Source organism: Furipterus horrens, unplaced genomic scaffold (assembly GCF_987537825.1).
Source record: "Furipterus horrens unplaced genomic scaffold, mFurHor1.1.pri manual_scaffold_4, whole genome shotgun sequence".
In the NCBI taxonomy this organism is placed as follows: Eukaryota; Metazoa; Chordata; class Mammalia; order Chiroptera; family Furipteridae; genus Furipterus; species Furipterus horrens.
Window position 1 is genome coordinate 194834904 of NW_028327174.1, and position 23990 is coordinate 194858893.

The window sequence follows — 23990 nt, forward strand, 5'->3', positions numbered from 1 at the left end:
AATATATTCGAATTTATATTTTCCATATAACTATGTGAAACATCTGTTTCACATTTATTCTCTTGTGTCTTCCTCCCTTTGAAAAATTATATATACTGTTATTTCATTATTCCTCTATTATGAATCACAGATTACTATTATTTTATAATTCTTGTCCGTGCTATATGCAAAGATTACTTTTACTTTTATAAAAAATTTTTAAAAGATTTTATTTGTTAATATTTATAGAAAAGGTGACGGAGGGAGAGAGGAAGAGAAACATCGTTGTGTGAGAGTTACATCGATTGGTTGCCTCACACATGCCCCAACTGGGGACTTGGACTGCAACCCAGGCATGTGCCCTGACTGGGAATCGAAACTGTGACCTTTATGTTCACAGGCCAGTGCTCAATCCACTGAGCAATATTAGCCAGAGTTCTTTTTAATTTTTAAGTCACAGCTTAAAATACAAAACAAGACTTTGACTTTTGAGCTATTTGAGATACACAATTTATGGCACTTAGGAGACTCATCACCAATATTTCATTCTAGGACTCCTAAAGTATACTCTATACAACATCGCTGAAATAGAGTATTTTGCAACTGTGAAAAAATAAAAACAAAAATATATATAAATCAATATGGAGAAACATCAGGATATGTTGTTAAAGGGAAAGAAAATAATGTGCACAAATGCATGTACAGCAATGAAATTTTATATAAAAATGAGGGTGAAATAAAGTATACATAATCTGCCCGTTTGAGCAAAAAGAAACACAGGAAGACTAAATCAGACACTAATGAGATGGTTCACCTAGAGGAGGTGGATAGAAGAGATGGGAGATGCTTATAATTATTAGTATAGTTATGACTATGTTGTCTTTTGCCGCTGGAAAATAAATAGACGAGGTGGTGCATTAAGCAAAATAGCGTAAAGAAGGCAAGTGAACATAACTGTATCTTAAATTAATACCATAATTAGACTAAAGAGAAAAATAAAATAAGTATCCTAGCAATTCTTGAACCCAGAATTTTGTCTATATACTCTCACAATTAAACATAAACTGGAAACAAAGTCTTAGGCTGCATGTAGTTAATGTGTCACTAACAGTGGTAGGAGTTCAAGATTCTGAAACTTTTTCCCATGTCCAAAAATTCAGCAGGTAAGTAAGCACTGAAGAAAAGGCAGTGACTCCTCACTGTTGTGGGAAAGGGACTGTTTGTTGCGAAAGAAGAAGCTGCAAAAATATTTATGATGTCAAACTAGACCTGGAGATACCAATTCAAACCCATGAGTTTTAAAATTATAAATAGATGGAAATTTATATGTTATGTGTCAAGATGTATACCATTCCCATCCCCCATTCTTTCTGCCCCAGTACTGACCCAACCCATGAGTAAACATTCTTTTAATTTCTTTTTTTTTTTTTCCTACTGTGTGGTTGCCTCTCACTCGAGCCCCCATCTGGGGACCTGATGTGCAACCTAGTTATGTGCCCTGACTGGGAATTGAACCAGCGACACTTGGCTCACAGGCCGACGCTCAATCCACTGAGCTACAAGCAGCCAGGGCTCCTTTAATTTCTTTCTAATTTTTACTTCTTGTGTTTCTTTTATGTATATTCTCCAGTTGTCTTCTCTGATATTATTTAGAATGCTTGTAAACCATAAACACGCCTAAAGCTTTGAAATATAAAACTGCAGTAATGGATTATAACTCAGAGATTAATAAGTAAAAATCAAGGAGTGCATAGTTATATAAACGAATAGAAAACAAGTGAGTGGGGAATAAGGGTAACTCCTTTCTAATGAGAAAACACAACTAATAAACATAGGAGAAATAACAGAATTAGAGAAATTACCATTTTGCCACTACATTTGGGAAAATTTTCCCATATAAGAATCACCAGTGTGGTCAAGATGGCAGCATAGGTATACACGGCTCTCCTCCTTGCACAACCACATCAAAATTACAACTAAAATATAGAACAATTATCACTCATAACTGTTAGAAACTGAGTTGAATAGAAGTTTGACAACTACGAAATTAGAGAAAAAACATTGTCTGGACTGGAAGAAGAGGCGGAGTTGTGGAAAAGACTGGTCCACACCCACGTGTCCTAGAGAAAAATTTAGGAGTGATATCTTGGGAGTGAGAAGTTCAAGCCTGACACCAGGCCCCCCAAAAACAGGGTTCCAGTGTCAGGAAGATAAGTCCCCATAACTTCAGGCAGCAAAAACCAGTGGGGATTGAGTTGAGGGAAGAAACTTCTGGAGTCCCAAGAAGGTCCTCTTAAACAACTCACACAGAGTTTTAGGCTCATTCTCTCTGAGCTGCACCACTGTGGTAGCAGCTTGAAAGGCACCAGTGACATACAGGGAGGAACTAAAGTGTGTGACACCAAAGCAATAGTTGGGGGACAGCTTCTCCCAGACATAAAGGTAGGTAGAGGTTACTGTCCCTTTTTCTGAGCCTTCTACCCACAGAGCCACAGATCTGGCAGGTGGGTGTCGTATCTGAGACTCCATCAACCTGGCTAACACATCGTTCCCTGTCCTGGAGATCCCCTGAGATTCTGTTCCACCCTACTTATGGGCCCACCCAAGCTGTTAACAGTGGCTTTTCCATATGAATGGCTGGTCTTGGGTCATGCTTCACAACTTCCCAAATCCACTCAAACAAGCAACACCTAGCCTCAGTGAGCTCCCACCACCTATACCTCCTGCTAAGTGGCCCCAGGCTTGGCACTAGCAGTATCCAGCCTAGGTTCACAGCACAGGGAGCAGCCATGTCAGATTGCTCTATAACTCATGCAGGGTGGCCCCAGGAAGAACACGGGTGGTGGCTAACTTTGTCCTGCACCATCTGAGAAAACCCAGAGCCTGTGCACCCAGTGAATGGCTACAGACCACTTCAGAGCATCATCACTCTGTTCCTGCACAGCGCATCCTCCAGGAAGGGCAGAAGTTGGTGGTCAGTGGTCACAGCCAGTCCTTGCAGCTGACTGGTCTGTGTAAATCCCTCCCAGTGACCTGCCAACAGAAATCAAGGCTCAACTACAAGAGGAGGGTGTACTTAGGCCACTCGAAGGGTGCACCTCAATAACCCAACTTGGGTGATAGGGAAAGCTGTGCTACAGGGCCTTACAGGACACCTACGACACTAGGCCATGCTACCAAAGACAGGGAGCTATAGCAGCTCTACATAGAAACAAACACAGGGAGGCTGCCAAAATGAGGAGACAAAGAAATATGGTCCAAATTAAAGAACAGATATAAACTTCAGAAAAAGAACTAACCAGATGCAGATATGTATCTATCAGATTCAGAGTTCAAAACTCTGGTTATAAGGATGCTAAGGAACTTAGTGGGGACCTCAACAGCATAAAAAAGATCCAGTTAGAAATGAAGAATACACTAATTAAAATAAAGAACAATTGACAGGGAACAATAATAGAGTGGATGAAGCTGAGAATCAGATCAATGATTTGGAATATAAGGAAGCAAAAACAACAAGAAGAAAAAATAATAATAAAAAAATATTGGCCTGACACACACATACATACAAACATACGTACATGTACATGGAAGGTAAACATATTAAAATGTTAACCATTGGGGAATGTCGTGAGGCCTTTCCAGGAATTCTTGATATCATTTTTACAATGTTTCTATATCTTTAAAATCATATCAAAATAAAATTTGGAAAATCCTTTGTCCCACCTGGCACAATGCCCAAGAAGAAAGGAGTCCAGGGCATCAGTAGAATCAGGGACACTGTCCCCTAGGACTCCAGTCCCTCTGGCTCTTGGACACAAGCTTCCCAAAGGGTACGCAGAAATTAGCCAGAAGCTTGGGGACTTGGTGTCAGTCCCTTATTAGTAAGGATGTGTTGTCTTTTGAGTCATTTCTCTGGCGCTGGTTAAGGAAAATGAAAGTCTGTAGAAGTGCCAAGGCCCCAGATATTTCTTCCAATTGTGTGGCTGTGAGACGTCCTAAGGAAAACCTAAGGAACTGGGCAGCAGTCTGGAGAACATGGTTGTCTGAGCTCACCAAAGATGAGTACAGGTCAGAGGGGCTGGAAATCTGCACTTCGAGACAACTTTGCCTGCGTGGTTGTTGATTCGTAGATGAGACTCGAAGTCCCTGACTGTGTGTGTGTGTCTGCCTGTATTGTGTATGCTGATGTATGTGCTCTTTGATAGTGGCTTATGCGTGGACATATGTGTGCCATGTATCTAAAGCCTGACTTTTTCCTGAGTTAGACTTAACCTGGGCCCTGTTTAAGTGCATGTAGACCAGGTTATCAGCCTCCTGGCATGTGATCCGGGACTGCTGACTCATGCCTGTGGTCAAAAGGACTTGTGTCACTGCTGAGCATCAGGGGTGACACTGTTGGCTCTGCTGCTGAGCAGGAAGATGCCTGACCTCACAGGACCAAGGTCAAGTCAGAGAGGGCTCACACCTCTGCTCAGCAGTGTGTGCTGCTGCATGCGCGAGCTGTGTCTGTGGGTGACACACTCGAGTGTGAGCAGGAAGGTGCATTTTTGTTTGTTTTCTGTATGTTACCATGTTGTGTGAGCATGTACAAAGTGTGTTGGTGGTGGTTTAACAAGTGTGCCTGTGACTGAATAGGCTTGACCGCCCCATGCTGCCTGCCTTCCCCCAGGATGGGGATGGGTCAGAAGGGGCGCAAGCAAGCCTCTCATTATTAGTAGGAGTGTGTGTGATGCTTATGTAGTGAGTGTGTGGCTGGGAGTGTAATAAATATGTATTTTTGAATAAATGAAAATGAATGTAAGGGTCTTTGAAAACTGGAAAACAGATCCATATAAATGAATGGAACTATCTAGGTAGGGATCTAAGAAAACATTGAGCTACTTGCAAACCTAAAGTAACACAGGGTCTCCCAATGATGGGAGATGTTTCCATGTGTACTAGTTAAGAGCACAGGCTCTGATCATGCAGACATAGTAGACTGACCTACATATTTGATGATTTTTTCCTGTAAGTTTATTCTTATTATAGTTGATATACAATATGGTGTTAGTTTCAGGTGTATACAATATGGTGATTCAACATTTAAATAACAATTACCACAGTAAGTCTAGTAACCACATGTCACAATAGGGTTACAATGATATTGACCCTATTAAAAAGTATTTTGTATTTTTAACCTATAGAATATGGCAGTACATACAGTTTATATATGCATATAAGATTTATATAACTTATGTTTCTGTTTCCTAACAGTTAATATAGGGTGAAAAGAACATTCATTCTTACTACAGGTGTGAAGAATTTTTTAGCCTGGGAATGTAAGGCTGAAGTTGGATTTAATTACAAAAGGTAGATAAAGCCCTGAACTTAGTGTTCAACACAGTGTTTATGACCCCAAGATGGTCAGCATTATTATGAAAAAGACAGTTTGTGGACTACTCTGATTTCGGAGCTATCCTCAATCACATGGCTTTAAATAGTTACCCATTTCTGGAGTGTCCCTGACTTTACAGCTGAAAGTCAATGGAGCCTGGCAGGTTCACAGGCGGAGTGTGACATCTCTCCAACAATGGTGCCTCAGCACTGGAGTGTCACGTTACTTTAAGGCAAAAACACTGATTCCAGTTTTCTGGACTCGTCTTCCGTTTCTGCCACAGTGAATTATTATGGCTTGGCTCTGGACAGGTGTAGAAATTATTCCTCATGCTCATCAAGTTCTCAGCTCCCAGAAGGGGAGACCTTGCTTTTCTTGTTCCTGCTGCATCTGAGCCCTTAGTAAAGTTTCCGACACAGACTCGATGTTCAATGAATAATGGCTGAATGAAACAATGAGCGCCTCCCTGCTTCTGTGCAATGAAGTTTTGTTGGCTGCCTTAGGGGTGCAATGATCCCCTGGAACCAGACTGGGATAGACTGAGGATGCAGGCATCCACAGGTGTGAGAAATTAATAGGGGGAGGGAAGCAGTGCTAGAAGGAAGGCGAAGGGATTAGCCACAGAACATATATTCCTGACCCCTGGTGTGGTGATGGCCTGAGAGAAGGGGGAGCCAGGAAAAGTGGAAAACATGGGAAAACTGCAGTAGTGTAAACAATTAAAATTAAAGGAAAAATTCATGGTTTTTTCACAGTATGAGATGTGATGGCCCTGGTTGTGTTTCTAGGATCCTGAAGATTCCCAAACGTCCTTTGTCCCCAGCTGACAGAGGAGGACCATGAGAAGGGACAACCAGAGCAGCGTGTCTGAGTTCCTCCTCCTGGGGCTCCCCATCCGGCCGGAGCAGCGGGGCGTGTTCTTTGCCCTGTTCCTGGGCATGTACCTGACCACGGTGCTGGGCAACCTGCTCATCATCCTGCTCATCAGGCTGGACTCTCGCCTGCACATGCCCATGTACTTCTTCCTCAGCCACTTGGCCTTCTCTGACATTTCTCTGTCATCTGTCACTGTCCCAAAGATGCTTATGGACATGCAGACTCGGCAACAATCCATCCCCTATGTGGGATGCATTTCTCAGTTGTATTTCTTCATACTTTTTGGTGGACTTGATAATTTCCTTCTAGCTGTGATGGCATATGACAGGTACGTGGCCATCTGTCACCCTCTACACTACACCACCATCATGAGGGAGGGGCTGTGTGTCCTGCTGGTGGCTGCCTCCTGGATTGTCTCCTGTGGCCATGCCCTGTTGAACATCCTCCTCTTGGTCAGACTGTCCTTCTGTGCTGACAATACCATCACCCACTTCTTCTGCGACATCACTGTGCTCCTGAAGCTGAGCTGTTCAGACATCTCCCTCAATCAGCTGGTCATCTTCATCGAGGGAGGAATGCTTTTTTTCTTGCCTTTGGTTATAATTTTAGGCTCATATCTCCGCATAGGGACTATCATCCTAAGGGTGCCCTCCACTAAGAGAGTCTTGAAAGTCCTCTCTACCTGTGGCTCCCATCTCTTTGTGGTGTCTTTATACTACGGGACAATTGCTGGTGTTTACTTCTTGCCCTCATCATGGGATTCCGAATACATAATTGCTTCGGTCATGTATATGGTTGTTACCCCCATGCTGAACCCCTTCATCTACAGCCTGAGGAACAGAGACATAAAACAGGCCTTAGAAATGTTTGTCAATAGGGTTAACTTCTTTAAGTGGCAATCACTAAATCCTCTTACTACAGGAGCACAATGAGGTACATCTCCCAACATTATTGTGTGGTTGACATCTCCATACAACTTTAACAGGATTTGCATTCCGTTGTTATGTATAAGTGCTGTTAATATGTCAGCTAGGTCAGGTTTGCTGCTTGGATTGTTTATATTCTTTATTCCTAATTAATATTTTCCCTTGTCCATTATATTTTATTATATGCAAAATCACTTGTGAAACATGTTGTGTAACTATAATTATGAATTTGTCCTTTTCTTCATTGAGATATGTCCATTTTTGCTCATGTATTTTTATGCCGTGTTATGAGGACACACTGGTTTGGCATCATGATCCACTCCTGGTGAACTTCCTTTTTTTTTTGAACTGATTCTTTTATGCTAGCTTTTGTTGGCTTCACACTGATTGCGTGCACGTCTTCCCAACTCACATTCAATGACATCATGTTGGTGCACTGCAATCAGCCATGATCAGAATAATTACACTATGAAAAGTCGCATGTGCTACAGAGCAAAACTTTTAACAAAAGAGAGAAAGACCTAAAAAAATGCATTTAACAGCACACTATTTCATTTAAAATTAGGAGATATTTCTAGCAATGTATCCTGCCTTAATACTTCATCTACTTCTCATATTAATGTTGATGCCTTATATCTGTATCTGTAGGCATAGATGTATATACAGATATTGATACAGATATTACTATAGGATATCTAGTAAAGATGCACCTTTTCTTGTTAAATTTAACATGGCATTTCTTTTCTGTCACGTTAGACTTTCTGTGTACACAATGTCAGTGAGGTGTCATTTGTTAATAGTGTATGTAAAGTTGGATTTTGTTTTTTTTTATGTATAGCAACAATTATTATTTTTCTTGAGCCACTTATCTAGTGACATCTTATCTAATCATAATATAATTGAATTTATATTTTCCGTATAATTATATGATACATCTATTTCACATTTATTCTCTCATGTCTTCCTCTCTTTGGAAAATTATATATACTGTTATTTCATTATTCCTCTATTATTAATAGCACATTACTATTATTTTATAATTCTTGTCAGTGCTATATGCAGAGATTACTTTTACGTTCTCTTTAAAAATTTTAAAGATTTTATTTATTTCTTTTTATAGAGAAGGGGAAGGAGGGTGATGGGGAGAGAAACATCGCTGTGCGAGAGATACATCGATTGGTTGTCTCACACATGCCCCAACTGGGGACCTGGACTGCAACCCAGGCATGTGCCCTGACTGGGAATCGAACCTGTGACCTTTAGGTTCACAGGTCAGTTCTCAATCTACCGAGCCACACCAGCCAGGGTTCTTTTTAATTTTTAAGTCATAGTTTAAAATACAAAATATGATATTGACCATTTATGCCATTTGAGATACACAATTCATGGCACTTAGGAGACTCAACATTAATATTTCATTCTAGGACTCCTAAAGTACACTGTATAAAACATCACTGAAATAGAGTATTTTGCAACTGTGAAAAAATAAAAACAAAATTATATATGAATCAATATGGAGTAACATCAGGATATATTGTTAAATGGAAAAAAAAGCTATGTGTACAAGTGCACGTACAGCATTGAAATTTATATAAAAATGAAGGGGAAATAAAGTATGCATAATCTGCCCATTTGAGCAAAAAGAAACACAGGAAGACTAAATCAGACACTAATGAGATGGTTTACCTAGAGGAGGTGGATAGAAGAGATAGGGGGATGAGTATAATTATTAGTATAGTTATGACTATGTTGTCTTTGCCGCTAGAAAATAAATAGATGAGGTGGTGCATTAAGCAAAATAGCGTAAAGAAGGCAAGTGAACCTAAGTGTATCTTAAATTAATACCATAATTAGACTAAAGAGAAAAATAAAATAAGTACTCTAGCAATTCTTGAACCCAGAATTTTGTCTATATACTCTCACAATTAAACATAAACTGGAAACAAAGTCTTAGGCTGCATGTAGTTAATGTGTCACTAACAGCGGTAGGAGTTCAAGATTCTGAAATTTTTCCCATGTCAAAAATTCAGCAGGTAAGTAAACATTGAGGAAAAGGCAGTGACTCCTCACTGTTGTGGGAAAGGGACTGTGTGTTGGAAAAGGAGAAGCTGCAGAAAATTGTATGGTGTCAAAGTAGACCTGGAGATATCAATTCAAACCCATGAGTTTTAAAATTATAAATAGATGGAAATTTATCTTATATATTAATATCTTTATTCTTACCAACACCCATTCCTTGTGTCCCATTCCTGGCCCACCACATGAGTAAACATTCCTTTACTTCCTTAGTTTCTAGTTATAACTTCTTGTGTTTCTTTTCTATATATTCCCCAGTTGGCTTCACTAATATTATTTTGAATGCTTGTAAATAATAAACACGCCTAAAGCTTCGAAATGAAAAACGGCAGTAATGGATTATAACTCAGAGAATAATAATTAAAAATCCAGGAGTCCATAATTATATAAACAAATAAAAAACAAAGAGTGGGGAATAAGGGTGACTCCTTTCTTATAAGAAAACACAACTAATAAACATAGGAGAAATAACAGAGTTGGAAAAATTACCATTTGGCTACTACATTTGCGATGATTTTGTCATATAAGAATAACCCCTGTGGCCAGGATGGTGGCATAGGTATACAAGGCTCTCCTCCTTGCACAGCCACATCAAAATTACAACTAAAATATAGAACAATCATTATTCATAACAGTCAGAAATTGAGTTGAATGGAAGTTCGACAACTGCGGAATGAAAGAAAACACATCCATCCAGACTGGTAGAAGATGTGGAGATGTGGAACAGGCTTGTTCTATATCCACATGTGGTAGATGAAAATTTAGGAGGGATATCATGGGAACGAGAGATATCATAGGAACGAGGACTTCAAGCCTTACACCAGGGCCCTCAGCCCAGGGTTCCAGTGTCAGGAAGATAAATCCCCATAACTTCAGGCTGCAAAAACCATTGGGGATTGAGTTGAGGAAAGAAATTTCTGGAGTGCCAAGAAGGTCCTCTTAAATAACTCCCACAGAGTCTCTGAGCAACAGCACCAGGGTAGCAGCTTGAAAGGTACCAGTGACATACTGGGATGAACTAAAGTGTGTGACACAAGGGAAAAGCTGTGGGCAGCTTTCTCCCAGACAGAAAGGTAGGCAGAATTCACTGTTCCTTTTCTAAGCCTTCTACCCACAGAGCCACAGAGCTGGGAGGTGGTTGCCATATCTGAGACAACATAGACCTGGCTAACACTATTTTTTCTGTCCTGGAGATCCCCTGAGATTCTGATCCACCCTACTTATGGGCCCACTCAAGCTGTTAACAGTGGCTTTTCCATATGAATGACTGGTCTTGGCTCATGCTTCACAACTTCCTAAATCCACTCAAACAAGCAACACCTAGCCTCAGTGAGCTCCCATCACCTATACCTCTTGCTAAGTGGCCCCAGGCTTGGCACTAGCAGTATCCAGCCTAGGTTCACAGCACAGGGAGCAGACATGTCAGATTGCTCTATAACTCATGCAGGGTGGCCCCAGGAAGAACACGGGTGGTGGCCAACTTTGTCCTGCACCATCTTAGAAAACCCAGAGCCTGTGCACTCAGTAAATGGCTACAGACCACATCAGAGCATCATCATCCTGTTCCTGCACAGCGGATCCTCCAGGAAGGGCTGAAGTTGGTGGTCAGTGGTCACAGCCAGCCCTTGCAGCTGACTGGCCTGGGTAAATCCCTACCATTGACCTGTCAACAGAAATCAAGCCTCAACTACAAGAGGACAGTGTATTCAGGCCACACAAAGGGTGCACCTCAATAACCCAACTTGAGTAATAGGGGAAGCTGTGCTACTGGGCCTTACAGGACACCTATGATATTAGACCATGCTACCAAGACAGGGAGTCATAGCAGCTCTACTTAATACATAGAAACAAACACAGGGAGACTGCCAAAATGAGGAGACAAAGAAATATGGCCCAAATTAAACAACAGATAAATACTACAAAATAGAACTAACGAAATGGAGACATGCAATTTATCAGATGCAGAGTTCAAAACACTAGTTATAAGGATGCTCAAAAAACTTGGTGAAGATCTCAACAGCATAAAAAAGATCCAGTCAGAACTGAAGGATACACTAATTGAAATAAAGAACAATTTACAGGGGAACAATAGTAGAGTGGATGAAGCTGAGAATAAAATTAATGATTTGGAACATAAGAAGCAAAAAAACACCACAGGAAGAAAAAATAATTTAAGAAAAAATGAGGATAGAGTAAGGAGCCTCTGGGACAACTTTAAATGTTTCAACATTCACATGTGAGGTACCAGAAGAAGAGAAAGAGCAAGAAATTGCAAATCTGTTTTGAAAAAACAATTCAAAAAAACTTCTCTAATTTGGTGAAGGAAATAGACATGCAAGTTCAGGAAGCACAGAGAGTCCCAAACAAGATGGATGCAAAGAAGCTCACTCAAAGACACATCATCATTAAAGTGTCAAAGGTTAAAGATAAAGAGACAATCTTAAAAACAGCATGAGAAGTTAGTTACCTACAGGGGAGTTCCCGTACGACTGTCTGCTGATTTCTCAGAAGAAACTTTGAAAGGTAGAAGGGATTGTCAAGAAATATTCAAAGTCATGAACAGCAGGGACCTACAGCCAAGATTGCTCTACACGTAAAACTATCATTTAATATCGAAGGGCAGTTAAAGAGCTTCCCAGACAAAAAAAAACAAAGCAGTTCATCATCACCCAACCAATATTATATGACATGTTAAAGGGACTTATTTAAGAAGAAGAAGATCAAAACTATGAACAATAGAATGGCAATAAATACTTATCTCGTCGTCGGCAGCCGTCCGTCTCGAGAGACGATGGTGTAGCTTCTTAAGAGTCTATCTGCACCGCCGAGAATGGCTGTGCAGTCCGACTCGGGAGTGACACGGTATCTGTCTCCTCCCGTGTTGAATCGACATCTTGCGATGAAGCTACAGAGCCTGGGCAGGGTGATATGGAGGGTCTGCTGTTGCCCATGCAGCAGACCCCCCCTCTCTTCGCAGCTGAAGGATCCAAGGGAAAGACGGAGTCAATACAGCTTGGCTTCAGGTGCGCCGCAGGAGTTGCCGGTGTTGACTACAACGTCAAACCGCCTTAGGGACTCCGGCTCCGGATTTTCTGTCGGGGTTTACTCCCTTAGCCTTTCCCCTGAAGAGGTATGCCGCAAGGCAGCGGAGGTTTTTTGGAGTCAGAGTTTTCCTTCTCTGATGTGCCCTGACTGGAAGATCGAACCAGCGACACTTAGCTCGCAGGCCGACGCTCAATCCACTGAGCCAAACCAGCCAGGGTATACTTATCTATCAACAGTGAAATCTAAAAAACACACTAAGCAAACAAGAACAGAAACAGAATTATGGATACAGAGAGCATTTTGACGGTTGCCACATGGGAGGGGGGTGTGGGGGAATGGGTGAAGAGGTGAGGGGACTAAGAAGTACAAATAGGTACTTACAGAACAGTCATGGGGATGTACAGTACAGGCTAGGAAATGGGGTAGCCAAAGAACTTATATGCATGACTCATGGACATGAACAATGGTGTGGAGATTCCCTGAGAAAGTGAGGTTTGCTGGGTGGAAGGGGGCAAAGGAAAAATTAGGACAACTGTAATAGCATAATCAATAAAATATAATTTAAAAAAAGAAAGTAAAAAAAGGAATTGCCAATGAATGTTAAATACAGTGGGTGAAATGTTAATAAGGAAAAAGTTACATTTATATATTATCAAAATAACTACCCAAATCATACCCAGTATTTACCAGGTTGAAATATTAACTTCAAAAAAAATAGTAACTTTACAGTAGAGAACCTGGGAGACAGCACTATGGTCAATTGATAAGGATTCAAACACTAGTAAGTAGAAATATTAATATCATATGTTTTCTAATAATATGCCTTGTGGTATATCTGCTGAAAATATAAGCCTGACACTTACATACATACAAACATATGTACATGCACACAGAAGGTAAACATATTAAAATGTTAACCATTGGGGAATGTCGTGAGGCCTTTCCAGGAATTCTTGATATCATTTTTACAACGTTTCTATATCTTTAAAACCATATCAAAATAAAATTTGGAAAATCCTTTGTCCCACCTGGCACAATGCCCAAGAAGAAAGGAGTCCAGGGCATCGGTAGAATCAGGAACACTGTCCCCTAGGACTCCAGTCCCTCTGGCTCTTGGACACAAGCTCCCCAAAGGGCATGGAGAAATTAGCCAGAAGCTTGGGGACTTGGTGTCAGTCTCTTATTAGTAAGGAAGTGTTTTCTTTTGAGTCATTTCTCTGGAGCTGGTTAAAGAAAATGAAAGTCTGTAGAAGTGCCAAGGCCCCAGATATTTCTTCCAATTGTGTGACTGTGAGACCTCCTAAGGAAAACCTAAGGAATTGGGCAACAGTCTGGAGCAGAAGGTGTCTGAGCTCACCAAGGATGAGTACAGGTCAGAGGGGCTGGAAATCTGCACGTGGGGATGAATCTGCCTGCGTGGTTGTTGATTCATAGATGAGACCGACGTCCGATTCATAGATGAGACCGATGTCCATGACTGTGTGTGTGTGTCTGCATGTATTGTGTATGCTTATGTTTGTGCTCTTTGATAGTGGCTTATGCGTGCACATGCATGTGCTATGTATCTGACTAACAGCCTGACTGTTTTCCTGAGTTAGACTTAACCTGGGCCCTGTTTAAGTGCATGTAGACCAGGTTATCAGCCTCCTGGCATGTGATCCGGGACTGCTGACTCATGCCTGTGGTCAAAAGGACTTGCGTCACTGCTGAGCATCAGGGGTGACACTGTTGGCTCTGCTGCTGAGCAGGAAGATGCCTGACCTCACAGGAGCCAAGGTCAAGTCAGAGAGGGTTCACACCTCTGCTCAGCAGTGTGTGCTGCTGCATGTGCGAGCTGTGTCTGTGGGTGACACACTCATGTGTGAGCAGGAAGGCGTATTGTTTGTTTGTTTTCTGTATGTTACCATGTTGTGTGACCATGTACATAGCATGTTGGTGGTGGTTCAACAAGTGTGCCTGTGATTGAATAGACTTGACCGCCCCATGCTGCCTGCCTTCCCCCAAGATGGGGATGGGTCAGAAGGGGCGGAAGCAAGCCTCTCATTATTAGTAGGAGTGTGTGTGATGCTTATGTAGTGAGTGTGTGGCTGGGTGTGCAATAAATATGTATTTTAGAAAAAATGAAAATGAATGTAAGGGTCTTCCGTTAATTGAAAAACAGATCAATATAAGTGAAAGTAGGAATCTAAGAAAACATTGAACTTCTTGCAACCCTTAAATAACATATGGTCTCCTGATGATGGTGGAGGTTTCCATGGGTACTAGTTAAGAGCCCAGGCTTTGATCATTCAGACATAGTAGACTGACCTGCACATCTGATAATCTTTTCCTTTAAATTCATTCTTATCATAGTTGATATACAATATGGCATTAATTTCAGGTGTGTACAATATGGTGATTCAACATTTAAATAACTATTACTGCAATAAGTCTAATAACCACATGCCACTATACAGAGTTATGATGATATTATTGACACTATTAAAACATATTTTATATTTTTAACCTATAGAAAATGGCAATACATTATCATAGTTGATATACAATATGGCATTAATTTCAGGTGTGTACAATATGGTGATTCAACATTTAAATAACTATTACTGCAATAAGTCTAATAACCACATGCCACTATACAGAGTTATGATGATATTATTGACACTATTAAAACATATTTTATATTTTTAACCTATAGAAAATGGCAATACATACAGTTTATATATGCATATAAGATTTATATCACTTAGGTTTCTGTTTTCTAACAGCTAATAGAACGGGGAAAGAACATTCATTCTTACTATAGGTGTGAAGAATTTTAGGTCCGGGAATGTAAAGCTGTTGTTCGATTTAATTATAAAAGGTAGATAAAGCCCTTAACTTAGTGTTCAACACAGTGTTTATGACCCAAAGATGGTCAGCATTATTGTGAAAGATAGTTTGTGGACTATTCTGATTTCGTAGCTATTTTGGAATAAAAAGGCTTTAAATGGTCACCCATTACTGGAGTGTCCCTGACTTTACAGCTAAAAGTCAATGGAGCCTGGCAGGTTCACAGGCGGAGTGTGACATCACTCCAACAATGGAGCCTCAGCTGGAGTGTCACGTTACTTTAAGGAACAAAAACTGATCCCAGTTTTCTGGACTCATCTTCCACTTCTGCCACAGTGAATTATTATGGTTTGATTCTGGACAGGTGTAGAAATCATCCCTCATGCTCATCAAGTTCTCAACTCACGGAAGGGGGGAGACCTTGCTTTTCTTTTTCCTGCTGCATCTCAGCCCTTAGTAAAGTTTCTGACACAGACTCAATGTTCAATGAATAATGGCTGAATGAAACAGTGAGTGCCTCCATGCTTCTGTGCAATGAAGTTTTTTGGCTGCTTTAGGGGTGCAATGATCTCCTGTAACCAGACTGGGATAGACTGAGAATGCAGGCATCCACAGGTGTGAGAAATTAATAGGGCGAGGGAAGGAGTGGAGGAAAGAGGCAAAGGGATTAGCCAAGGAACATATATGCCTGACCCCTGGTGTGGTGATGGCCTGAGGGAAGGGGTAGGCAGGAAAAGTGAAAAACATTGGAAAACTGCACAAATGTAAACAATTAAAATTAAAGGAAAATATTCATGGTTTTCCCACAGTATGAGATGTGATGGTCCTGGCTGTGTTTCTAGGATCCTGAAGATTCCCAAACCTCCTTTGTCCCCAGCTGACAGAGGAGGACCATGAGGAGGGACAACCAGAGCAGCGTGTCTGAGTTTCTCCTCCTGGGGCTCCCCATCCGGCCAGAGAGGCGGGGCGTGTTCTTCGCCCTGTTCCTGGGCATGTACCTGACCACGGTGCTGGGCAACCTGCTCATCATCCTGCTCATCAGGCTGGACTCTCGCCTGCACACGCCCATGTACTTCTTCCTCAGCCACTTGGCCTTCTCTGACATTTCTCTGTCATCTGTCACTGTCCCAAAGATGCTTATGGATATGCAGACTCAGCAACGATCCATCCCCTATGTGGGATGCATTTCTCAGTTGTATTTTTTCATAGTTTTTGGTGGCCTTGATGACTTCCTTCTAGGTGTGATGGCGTATGACAGGTATGTGGCCATCTGTCACCCTCTACACTACACCACCATCATGAGGGAGGGGCTGTGTGTGCTGCTGGTGGCTGCCTCCTGGATTGTCTCCTGTGGCAATGCCCTGTTGAACATCCTCCTCTTGGTCAGACTGTCCTTCTGTGCTGACAATACCATCACTCACTTCTTCTGTGACATTGCTGTGCTCCTGAAGCTGAGCTGTTCAGATATCTCCCTCAATCAGCAGGTCATCTTCATTGTGGGAGGAATGCTTGTATTCTTGCCCTTGGTTATTATTTTAGGCTCATATCTCCGTATAGGGACCATCATCCTAAGGGTACCCTCAACTAAGAGACTCTTGAAAGTGCTCTCTACTTGTGGCTCCCATCTCTTTGTGGTGTCTTTATACTATGGGACAATTGCTGGTGTTTACTTCTTGCCCTCATCATGGGATTCCGAATACATAATTGCTTCGATCATGTATATGGTTGTTACCCCCATGCTGAACCCCTTCATCTACAGCCTGAGGAACAGAGATATAAAACAGGCCTTAGAAATGTTTGTCAATAGGGTTAACTTCTTTAAGTGGCAATCACTAAATCCTCTTACTACAGGAGCACAGTGAGGTACATGTCCCAACATTATTGTGTGGTTGACATTTCCATATAACTTTAATAGCATTTGCATTCCGTTGTCATGTATAAGTGCTGTTAATATGTCAGCTAGGTCAGGTTTGCTTCTTGGATTGTTGATATTCTTTATTCTTAATTAATATTTTCCCTTGTACATTATCTTTTATTATAAGCAAAATCATTTGTGAAACATGTAGCACAATTATAATTATGAATTTGTCTTTTTCTCCATTAAGATATAACGATTTTTACTCATGTATTTTTATGCCATGTTATGAGGACACACTGGTCTGGCATCATGATCCACTCCTGGTGAACTTCCTTTTTTTTTGAACTGATTCTTTTATGCTAGCTTTTGTTGGCTTCACGCTGATTGTGTGCACAGCTTCCCAACTCACATTCGATGACATCATGTTGGTGCACTGCAATCAGCCATGATCAGAATAATTACACTATGAAAAGTCGCATGTGCTACAGAGAAAGACTTTTAACAAAAGAGAGACAGACTTTTAAAAAATGCATTTAACAGCATACTATTTCATTTAAATTTAGGAGATATTTCTAGCCATGTGTCCTGCCTTATAAATTCATCTACTTCTCATATTAATGTTGACGCCTTATATCCATATCTGTAGACATAGATGTATATACAGATGTTGATACAGATATTGCTATAGGATATCTGGTAAAGATGCAGCTTTTCATGTTAAATTTAACATGGCATTTCTTTTCTGTCACGTTAGACTTTCTGTGTCCACAGTGTCAGTGAGGTGTCCTTTGTTAATAGTGTATGTAAAGTTGGATTTTGTTCTTTGTATGTATAGCAACAATTATTATTTTTCTGGAGCTATTTATCTAGTGACATCTAATGTAATCATAATAAAGTTGAATTTATATCTTCCGTATAATTATGTGATACATCTGTTTCACATTTATTCTCTCGTGTCTTCCTCCCTTTGGAAAATTTTATATACTCTTATTTCATAATTCCTCTATTATTTTCACACATTACTATTATTTTATAATTCTTGTCTGTGCTGTATGCAGAGATTACTTTTACTTTCTCTTTAAAAATTTTAAAGATTTTATTTATTTATTTTTATAGAGAAGGAGAGGGAGGGAGAGAAACATCGTTGTGCAAGAGATACATCGATTGGTGGTCTCACACATGCCCCAACTGGGGACCTGGACTGCAACCCAGGCATGTGCCCTGACTGGGAATCAAACCTGTGACCTTTAGGTTCGCAGGCCAGTGCCAAATCCACCGAGCCACATCAGTCAGGGTTCTTTTTAATTTTTAAGTCATAGTTTAAAATACAAAACATGATATTGAACATTTGTGTCGTTTGAGATACACAATTCATGGCACTTAGGAGACTCAACATTAATATTTCATTCTAGGACTCCTAAAGTATACTCTGTAGAGCATCACTGAAATAGAGTATTTTGCAACTGTGAAAAAATAAAAACGAAAATATATGTAAATCAATATGGAGATACATCAGGATATATTGTTAAATGGGAAAAAAGCTATGTGCAGAAGTGCACGTACAGCTTTGAAATTTATATAAAAATGAAGGGGAAATAAAGTATGCATAATCGGCCCATTTGGGCAAAAAGAAACACAGGACGACTAAATCAGACACTAATGCGATGGTTCACCTAGAGGAGGTGGATAGAAGAGATGGGAGATGCTTATAATTATTAGTATAGTTATGACTATGTCGTCTTTTGCCGCTAGAAAATAAATAGACGAGGTGGTGTATAGAGCAAAATAGCATAAAGAAGACAAGTGAACCTAACTGTATCTTAAATTTATACCATATTAGACTAAAGAGAAAAATAAAATAAGTACTCTAGCAATTCTTGAACCCAGAATTTTGTCTATCTACTCTCACAATTAAATATAAAATGGAAACAAAGTCTTAGGCTGCATGTAGTTAATATGTCATGAACAGTGGTATGAGTTCAAGATTCTGAAATTTTTCCCTTGTCCAAAAATTCAGCAGGTAAGTAAACATTGAGGAAAAGGCAGTGACTCCTCACTGTTGTGGGAAAGAGACTGTGTGTTGGAAAAGGAGAAGCTGCAGAAAATTGTATGGTGTCAAACTAGACCTGGAGATATCAATTCAAACCCATGAGTTTTAAAATTATAAATAGATGGAAATTTATCTTATATATTATTATCTATACTCTTACCAACCCCCATTCACGGTGTTCCACTCCTGACCCACCCCAGGAGTAAACATTTTTTTAGTTTCTTAGTTTCTAAATTTTACTTCTTGTGTTTCTTTTCTATATATTCCCCAGTCGGCTTCACTGATATTATTTAGAATCCTTGTAAACAATAAACATGCCTAAAGCTTCAAAATAAAAAACTACAGTAATGGATTATAACTCAGAGAAGTAAAAATCCAGGAGTCCATAAATATATAAACAAATAAAAAACAAAGAGTGGGGAATAAGGGTAACTTTTTTCTTATAAAAAAACACAACTAATAAACATAGGAGAAATAACAGACTTAGAAAAATACCATTTGGCTACTACATTTGCGATGATTTTGTCATATAAGGATCACCAATATGGTCAAGATGGCGGCATCAGTATACAAGGCTCTCCTCCTTGCACAGCCACATCAAAATTACAACTAAAATATACAACAGTCATCATTCATAACTGTCAGAAATTGAGTTGAATAGAAGTTCTACTACTGTGGAATTAAAGAAAACACATCCATCCAGACTGGTAGAAGAGGTGGAGACGTGGAACAGGCTTGTTCTACATCCACATGTGGTAGATAAAAATTTCGGAGGTATATCATGGGAATGAGGACTTCAAACCTGACACCAGGCCCCCCCCAGAACAGGGCTCCAGTGTTAGGAAGGTAAGTCCCCAGAACTTCAGGCTGCAAAAACCAGTGGGGATTAAGTGACGGAAGAAACTTCTGGAGTCCCTAGAAGGTCCTCTTAAATAACTCCCACACCGTCTTAGGCTCACTCTCTCTGAGCTCCAGCACCAGGGTAGCAGCTTGAAAGGCACCTGTGGCATACTGGGAAGAACTGAAGTGTTTGACACCAAGGCAAGTGTTGTAGGACAGCTTTCTCCCAGACAGAAGGTAGGCAGAGGTCACTGTTCCTTTTCTAAGCCTTCTACCCACAGAGCCACAGAGCTGGCAGGTGGGTGCCATATCTGAGACTCCATTGACCTGGCTAACACTTCTTTCCCTGTCCTGGAGATCCCCTGAGATTCTGTTCCACCCTACTTATGGGCCCACCCAAGCTGATGACAGTTGCTTTTCCATATGAATGGCTGGTCTTGGCTAATGCTTCAAAACTTCCTCAATCCACTCAAACAAGCAACAGCTAGCTTCAGTGAGCCCCCACCACCTATATTTTTGCTAAATGGCCCCAAGCTTAGCACTAGTAGCAGCCAGCCTAGGTTCACAGCTTGGCTTTTTGTGGGAACCTCCAAGTCCAGCACAGGTAGCAGCCATGTCAGATTGCTTTATAACTCATGCAGGGTGGCCCCAGGAAGAACACAGGTGGTGACTAACTTTGTCCTGCATCATCCTAGAAACCCCAGTGATTGTGCACCCAGTAAATGACTACAGACTACATCAGAGTTTCATCACCCTGTTCCTGCACAGCGGATCCTCTAGGAAGGGCAAAAGTTGATGGCCAGTGGTCATAGCCAACCCCTGCAGCTGATTGGCCTGGGTAAATCCCTTCCATTGACCTGCCAACATAAATAAAGGCTCATCTACAAGAGGAGGGTGTACTTAGGCCACACGAAGGGTGCACCTCAATAACCCAGTTAGGGTGATAGGGAAAGCTGTGCTACGGGGCCTTACAGGACACCTACGACACTAGACCATGCTACCAAGACAGGGAGTTATAGCAGCTCTACATAGAAACAAACACAGGGAGGCTGCCAAAATGAGAACACAAAGAAATATGGCCCAAATTAAAGAACAGAAAAAAACTTCATAAAATGAACTAACCAAGTGGAGTTACACAATCTATCATGTGCAGAGTTCAAAACACTAGTTATAAGTATGCTAAGAAACTTAGTGTGGACCTCAACAGCACAAAAAAGATCCAGTCAGGAATGAAGGATACACTAATTGAAATAAAAAACAATTTACAGGGGAACAATATTAGAGTGGATGAAGCTGAGAATCAAATCAATGATTTGAAACATAGGGATGTAAAAACCAACTACAAGAAAAAAGAATCCCCCCACCCCCCCAAAAAAATCACGGTTGTGTAAGGAGCCTCTGGGAGAACTTTATGTGTTTCAACATTCACATGTGTGGTGCTAGAAGAAGACAAATAGCAAGAAATTGCAAACCCATTTTGCAAAAACAACTCAAGGTAACTTCCCTAATTTGTTGAAGGAAATAGACTTGCTAGTCTAGGAGCACAGAGAGTCCCAAACAATATAGATGCAAAGAGACCCAATCCAAGAGACATCATAATTAAAGTGCCAAAGGTTAAAGATAAAGAGAGAATCTTTTTTTAAAAATATGTTTTATTGATTTTGCTGTTACAGTTGTCCCAATTTCCCTTCCTTCTGCTCCCCTCCACCCTGTGGCCCCGCTCCCTTCAGATGTGCCCCCCTTTTAGTCCATGTCTATTGGTTGTGCATATAGTTCTTCTCAACCTCTTCCCCTCTATTCCATTCCCTCCTACTATGCTTCTTAATTCCTGTATCATCTATCTTCCTCTCCCCCTTCCCCCTCTCTGCTGACCTCCCCCCTGTATGTTCTCCATACCTATAGTTCTTTTTCCACTCTCGTTGCCTATTTAGTTTGTCTTTGTTTCGATTCCCTAGCTTCTGTTTTTGGCTGTTGTGATGCAGTTTTCATTTTAATGTTCATAGTTTTGATCCTCCTTCTTCTAAAGCAGTCCCTTTAACTCTCATATAATAGTGGTTTGGATCTAATAAACTTCTTCAGTTTTATTTTTTTCTGGAAGAACTTTCTCTGCCCTTCTGAATGAAAGTTTTTCTTGATAGAGTATTTGTGGCTGTAGGTTTTGGATTTCCATTACTTTGAATATTTCTTGCCAGTCCCTTCTTGCCTGCAGCGTCTCCCTTGAGAAATCAGCTGATAGTCTAATTGGGACCCCTTTGTACATGATTCTTTTCTTCTCCCTTGCTGCTTTTAATATTCTCTCTTTATCTTTAATTTCTGACAATTTGATTATAATGTGTCTTGCAGTGGTTCTCCCTGGGTCCAATTTTTCTGGAACTCTCTGTGCTTCTTGGACCTGTAAGTCTATTTTCTTCACCAAGTATGGGAAATCTGCTTCATTATTTCTTCACATAATTTTTCAATTTCTAGTTCTTCTTCTCTGCCCTCTGGCAATCCTATAATCTGAATGTTCGGTCTCTTATAGCTGTCCCAGAGGTTTCTGGTCCTCTCCTCACTTTCCTTACTTTTTGTTTCCTCTTTCTGCACTGGTTGACTGTTTGTTCCTTCCCTGTGTCCTGGTTTGTTGATTTGATCTCTGGATTTTATTTCCTCACCACTTGTTTTTTTTTTTTTTTTTTTAATCTTTTTTATTGATTATATTGTTACAACAGTTCCAATTTTCTCCCCCTTGTTCCCCTCCACCCAGCACCCCCCTTCCCCAGCAATCCCCCCCAAGTCCATACCCCTGGTTCATAAAAATTAACTATCCCCCCCCTCTCAAATATTAGGACCCTTTGTAATCTTGTAAAGGACAATGGGCGAAGGTCTCAAGCTCCTCTAGCTGCTTCAAGCTGGACATGGTCGTCGTCCTACCTACCCTTGGGTCCAGAAAACCCTAATAAGAGTGGGGGTGTCTCACCACTTGTCTTGTATGTGCTTTAGTTTGTTTCAGTGTGAGTGGCTTTCATTCCTTCCCTGTCTCGTTGCAAATCTTTTGTTAATTCTGTAAACCACCTTATAACTATAGCTCTGAACTGAGCCTCTGAAAGGTTTCCTATTTGTTTGTCTGTCAGGTTCCTCATCTACTGCCTGGTGAGCTGCATTACCAGGATTTCAATTGTTGTCTACTTTATTTTGATAGATTTGTGTTTTGCTTTGCTTCATGGGCAGGCTGTAGGTGGCGGAGTCCCATATACTAGTCACTACCCGGTGACCGGCGGTGGTCTGCAACATTTTTCGCCATGCTGCGGCCCTTCCTGTGGGGGCGGGGGTCCAAGATGGATTCCTGCTGTTATTCTCCGCTGGGAGACCGGGATCTGTCCCCCCAACCTGTGGTCCTTTCCGTCTGAAGCAATGGTAAGGCTGCCTTTCTCAGGGTTGGGGTTGTGAGCTGTCGGGACTCGAGTGCAGCCCAGATTGCTCCCCCTGCTGCTCTCCCCACTGCTACCACAAACAGCACTGCCTGATTTTTCTGTTCCAGTTCTGATTTTGCCCCGCTTACCCGTCCGGACAAGCACTGCTGGTTTATAACTTCATACGTTGGGCTTCCATGTAGTTTTATTTTCTGGAATTTCTGGTTATCTTTTGTTTTGTGGTAGTTGTATTCCTTTCTAGTTGTAGAGGGAGACTGAGTGGGTCTGTCTAAGCCTCCATCTTGGCTGGAAGTCTAAAGAGAGAATCTTAACAGCAGCAAGAGAAAAGAAGTTAGTTACCTACAGGGGAGTTCTTGTAAGAGTGTCTGCTGATTTCTCAGAAGAAACATTGAAGATTAGAAGGGATTGTCAAGAAATATTCAGTACTGAAAAGCAGGGCCCTACAGCCAAGATTGCTCTACCCAGCAAAGCTATTATTTAGCATAAAGGGGAAGTTAGACAGCTTCCCAGACCAAAAAAAAATAAAGGAGTTCATCATCACCCAACCATTATTATATGACATGTTAAAGGGACTTATTTAAAAAGAAGAAGATCAAAACTATGAACAATAGAATGGCAATAAATATTTATCTATCAGAAATAGAATCTAAAAAACAAACTAAGCAAACAAGAAGAGAGACAGAATCACAGATACAGAGAGCATTTTGATGGTTGCAAGATGGGAGGG

At 40.9% G+C, this 23990-nt stretch overlaps 2 protein-coding genes across 2 annotated transcripts; both read left to right on the forward strand.

The window, feature by feature from the left end:
• Window positions 1-6192: 6192 nt before the first annotated feature.
• LOC150013670 (olfactory receptor 1J4-like) lies at window positions 6193-7135 on the forward strand. Its single transcript, XM_090275262.1, is given in 2 exon segments — window positions 6193-7092; window positions 7094-7135. Coding segments are annotated over 2 exon segments (942 nt in total).
• An 8863-nt stretch (window positions 7136-15998) lies between these two features.
• Window positions 15999-17412, forward strand: LOC150013671 (olfactory receptor 1J4-like). Its single transcript, XM_090275263.1, has 3 exons — window positions 15999-16898; window positions 17128-17167; window positions 17327-17412. Exons 1-3 carry the CDS (start codon window positions 15999-16001, stop codon window positions 17410-17412), a joined length of 1026 nt encoding a protein of 341 aa, XP_090131389.1.
• The last annotated feature ends 6578 nt before the right edge of the window (window positions 17413-23990 follow it).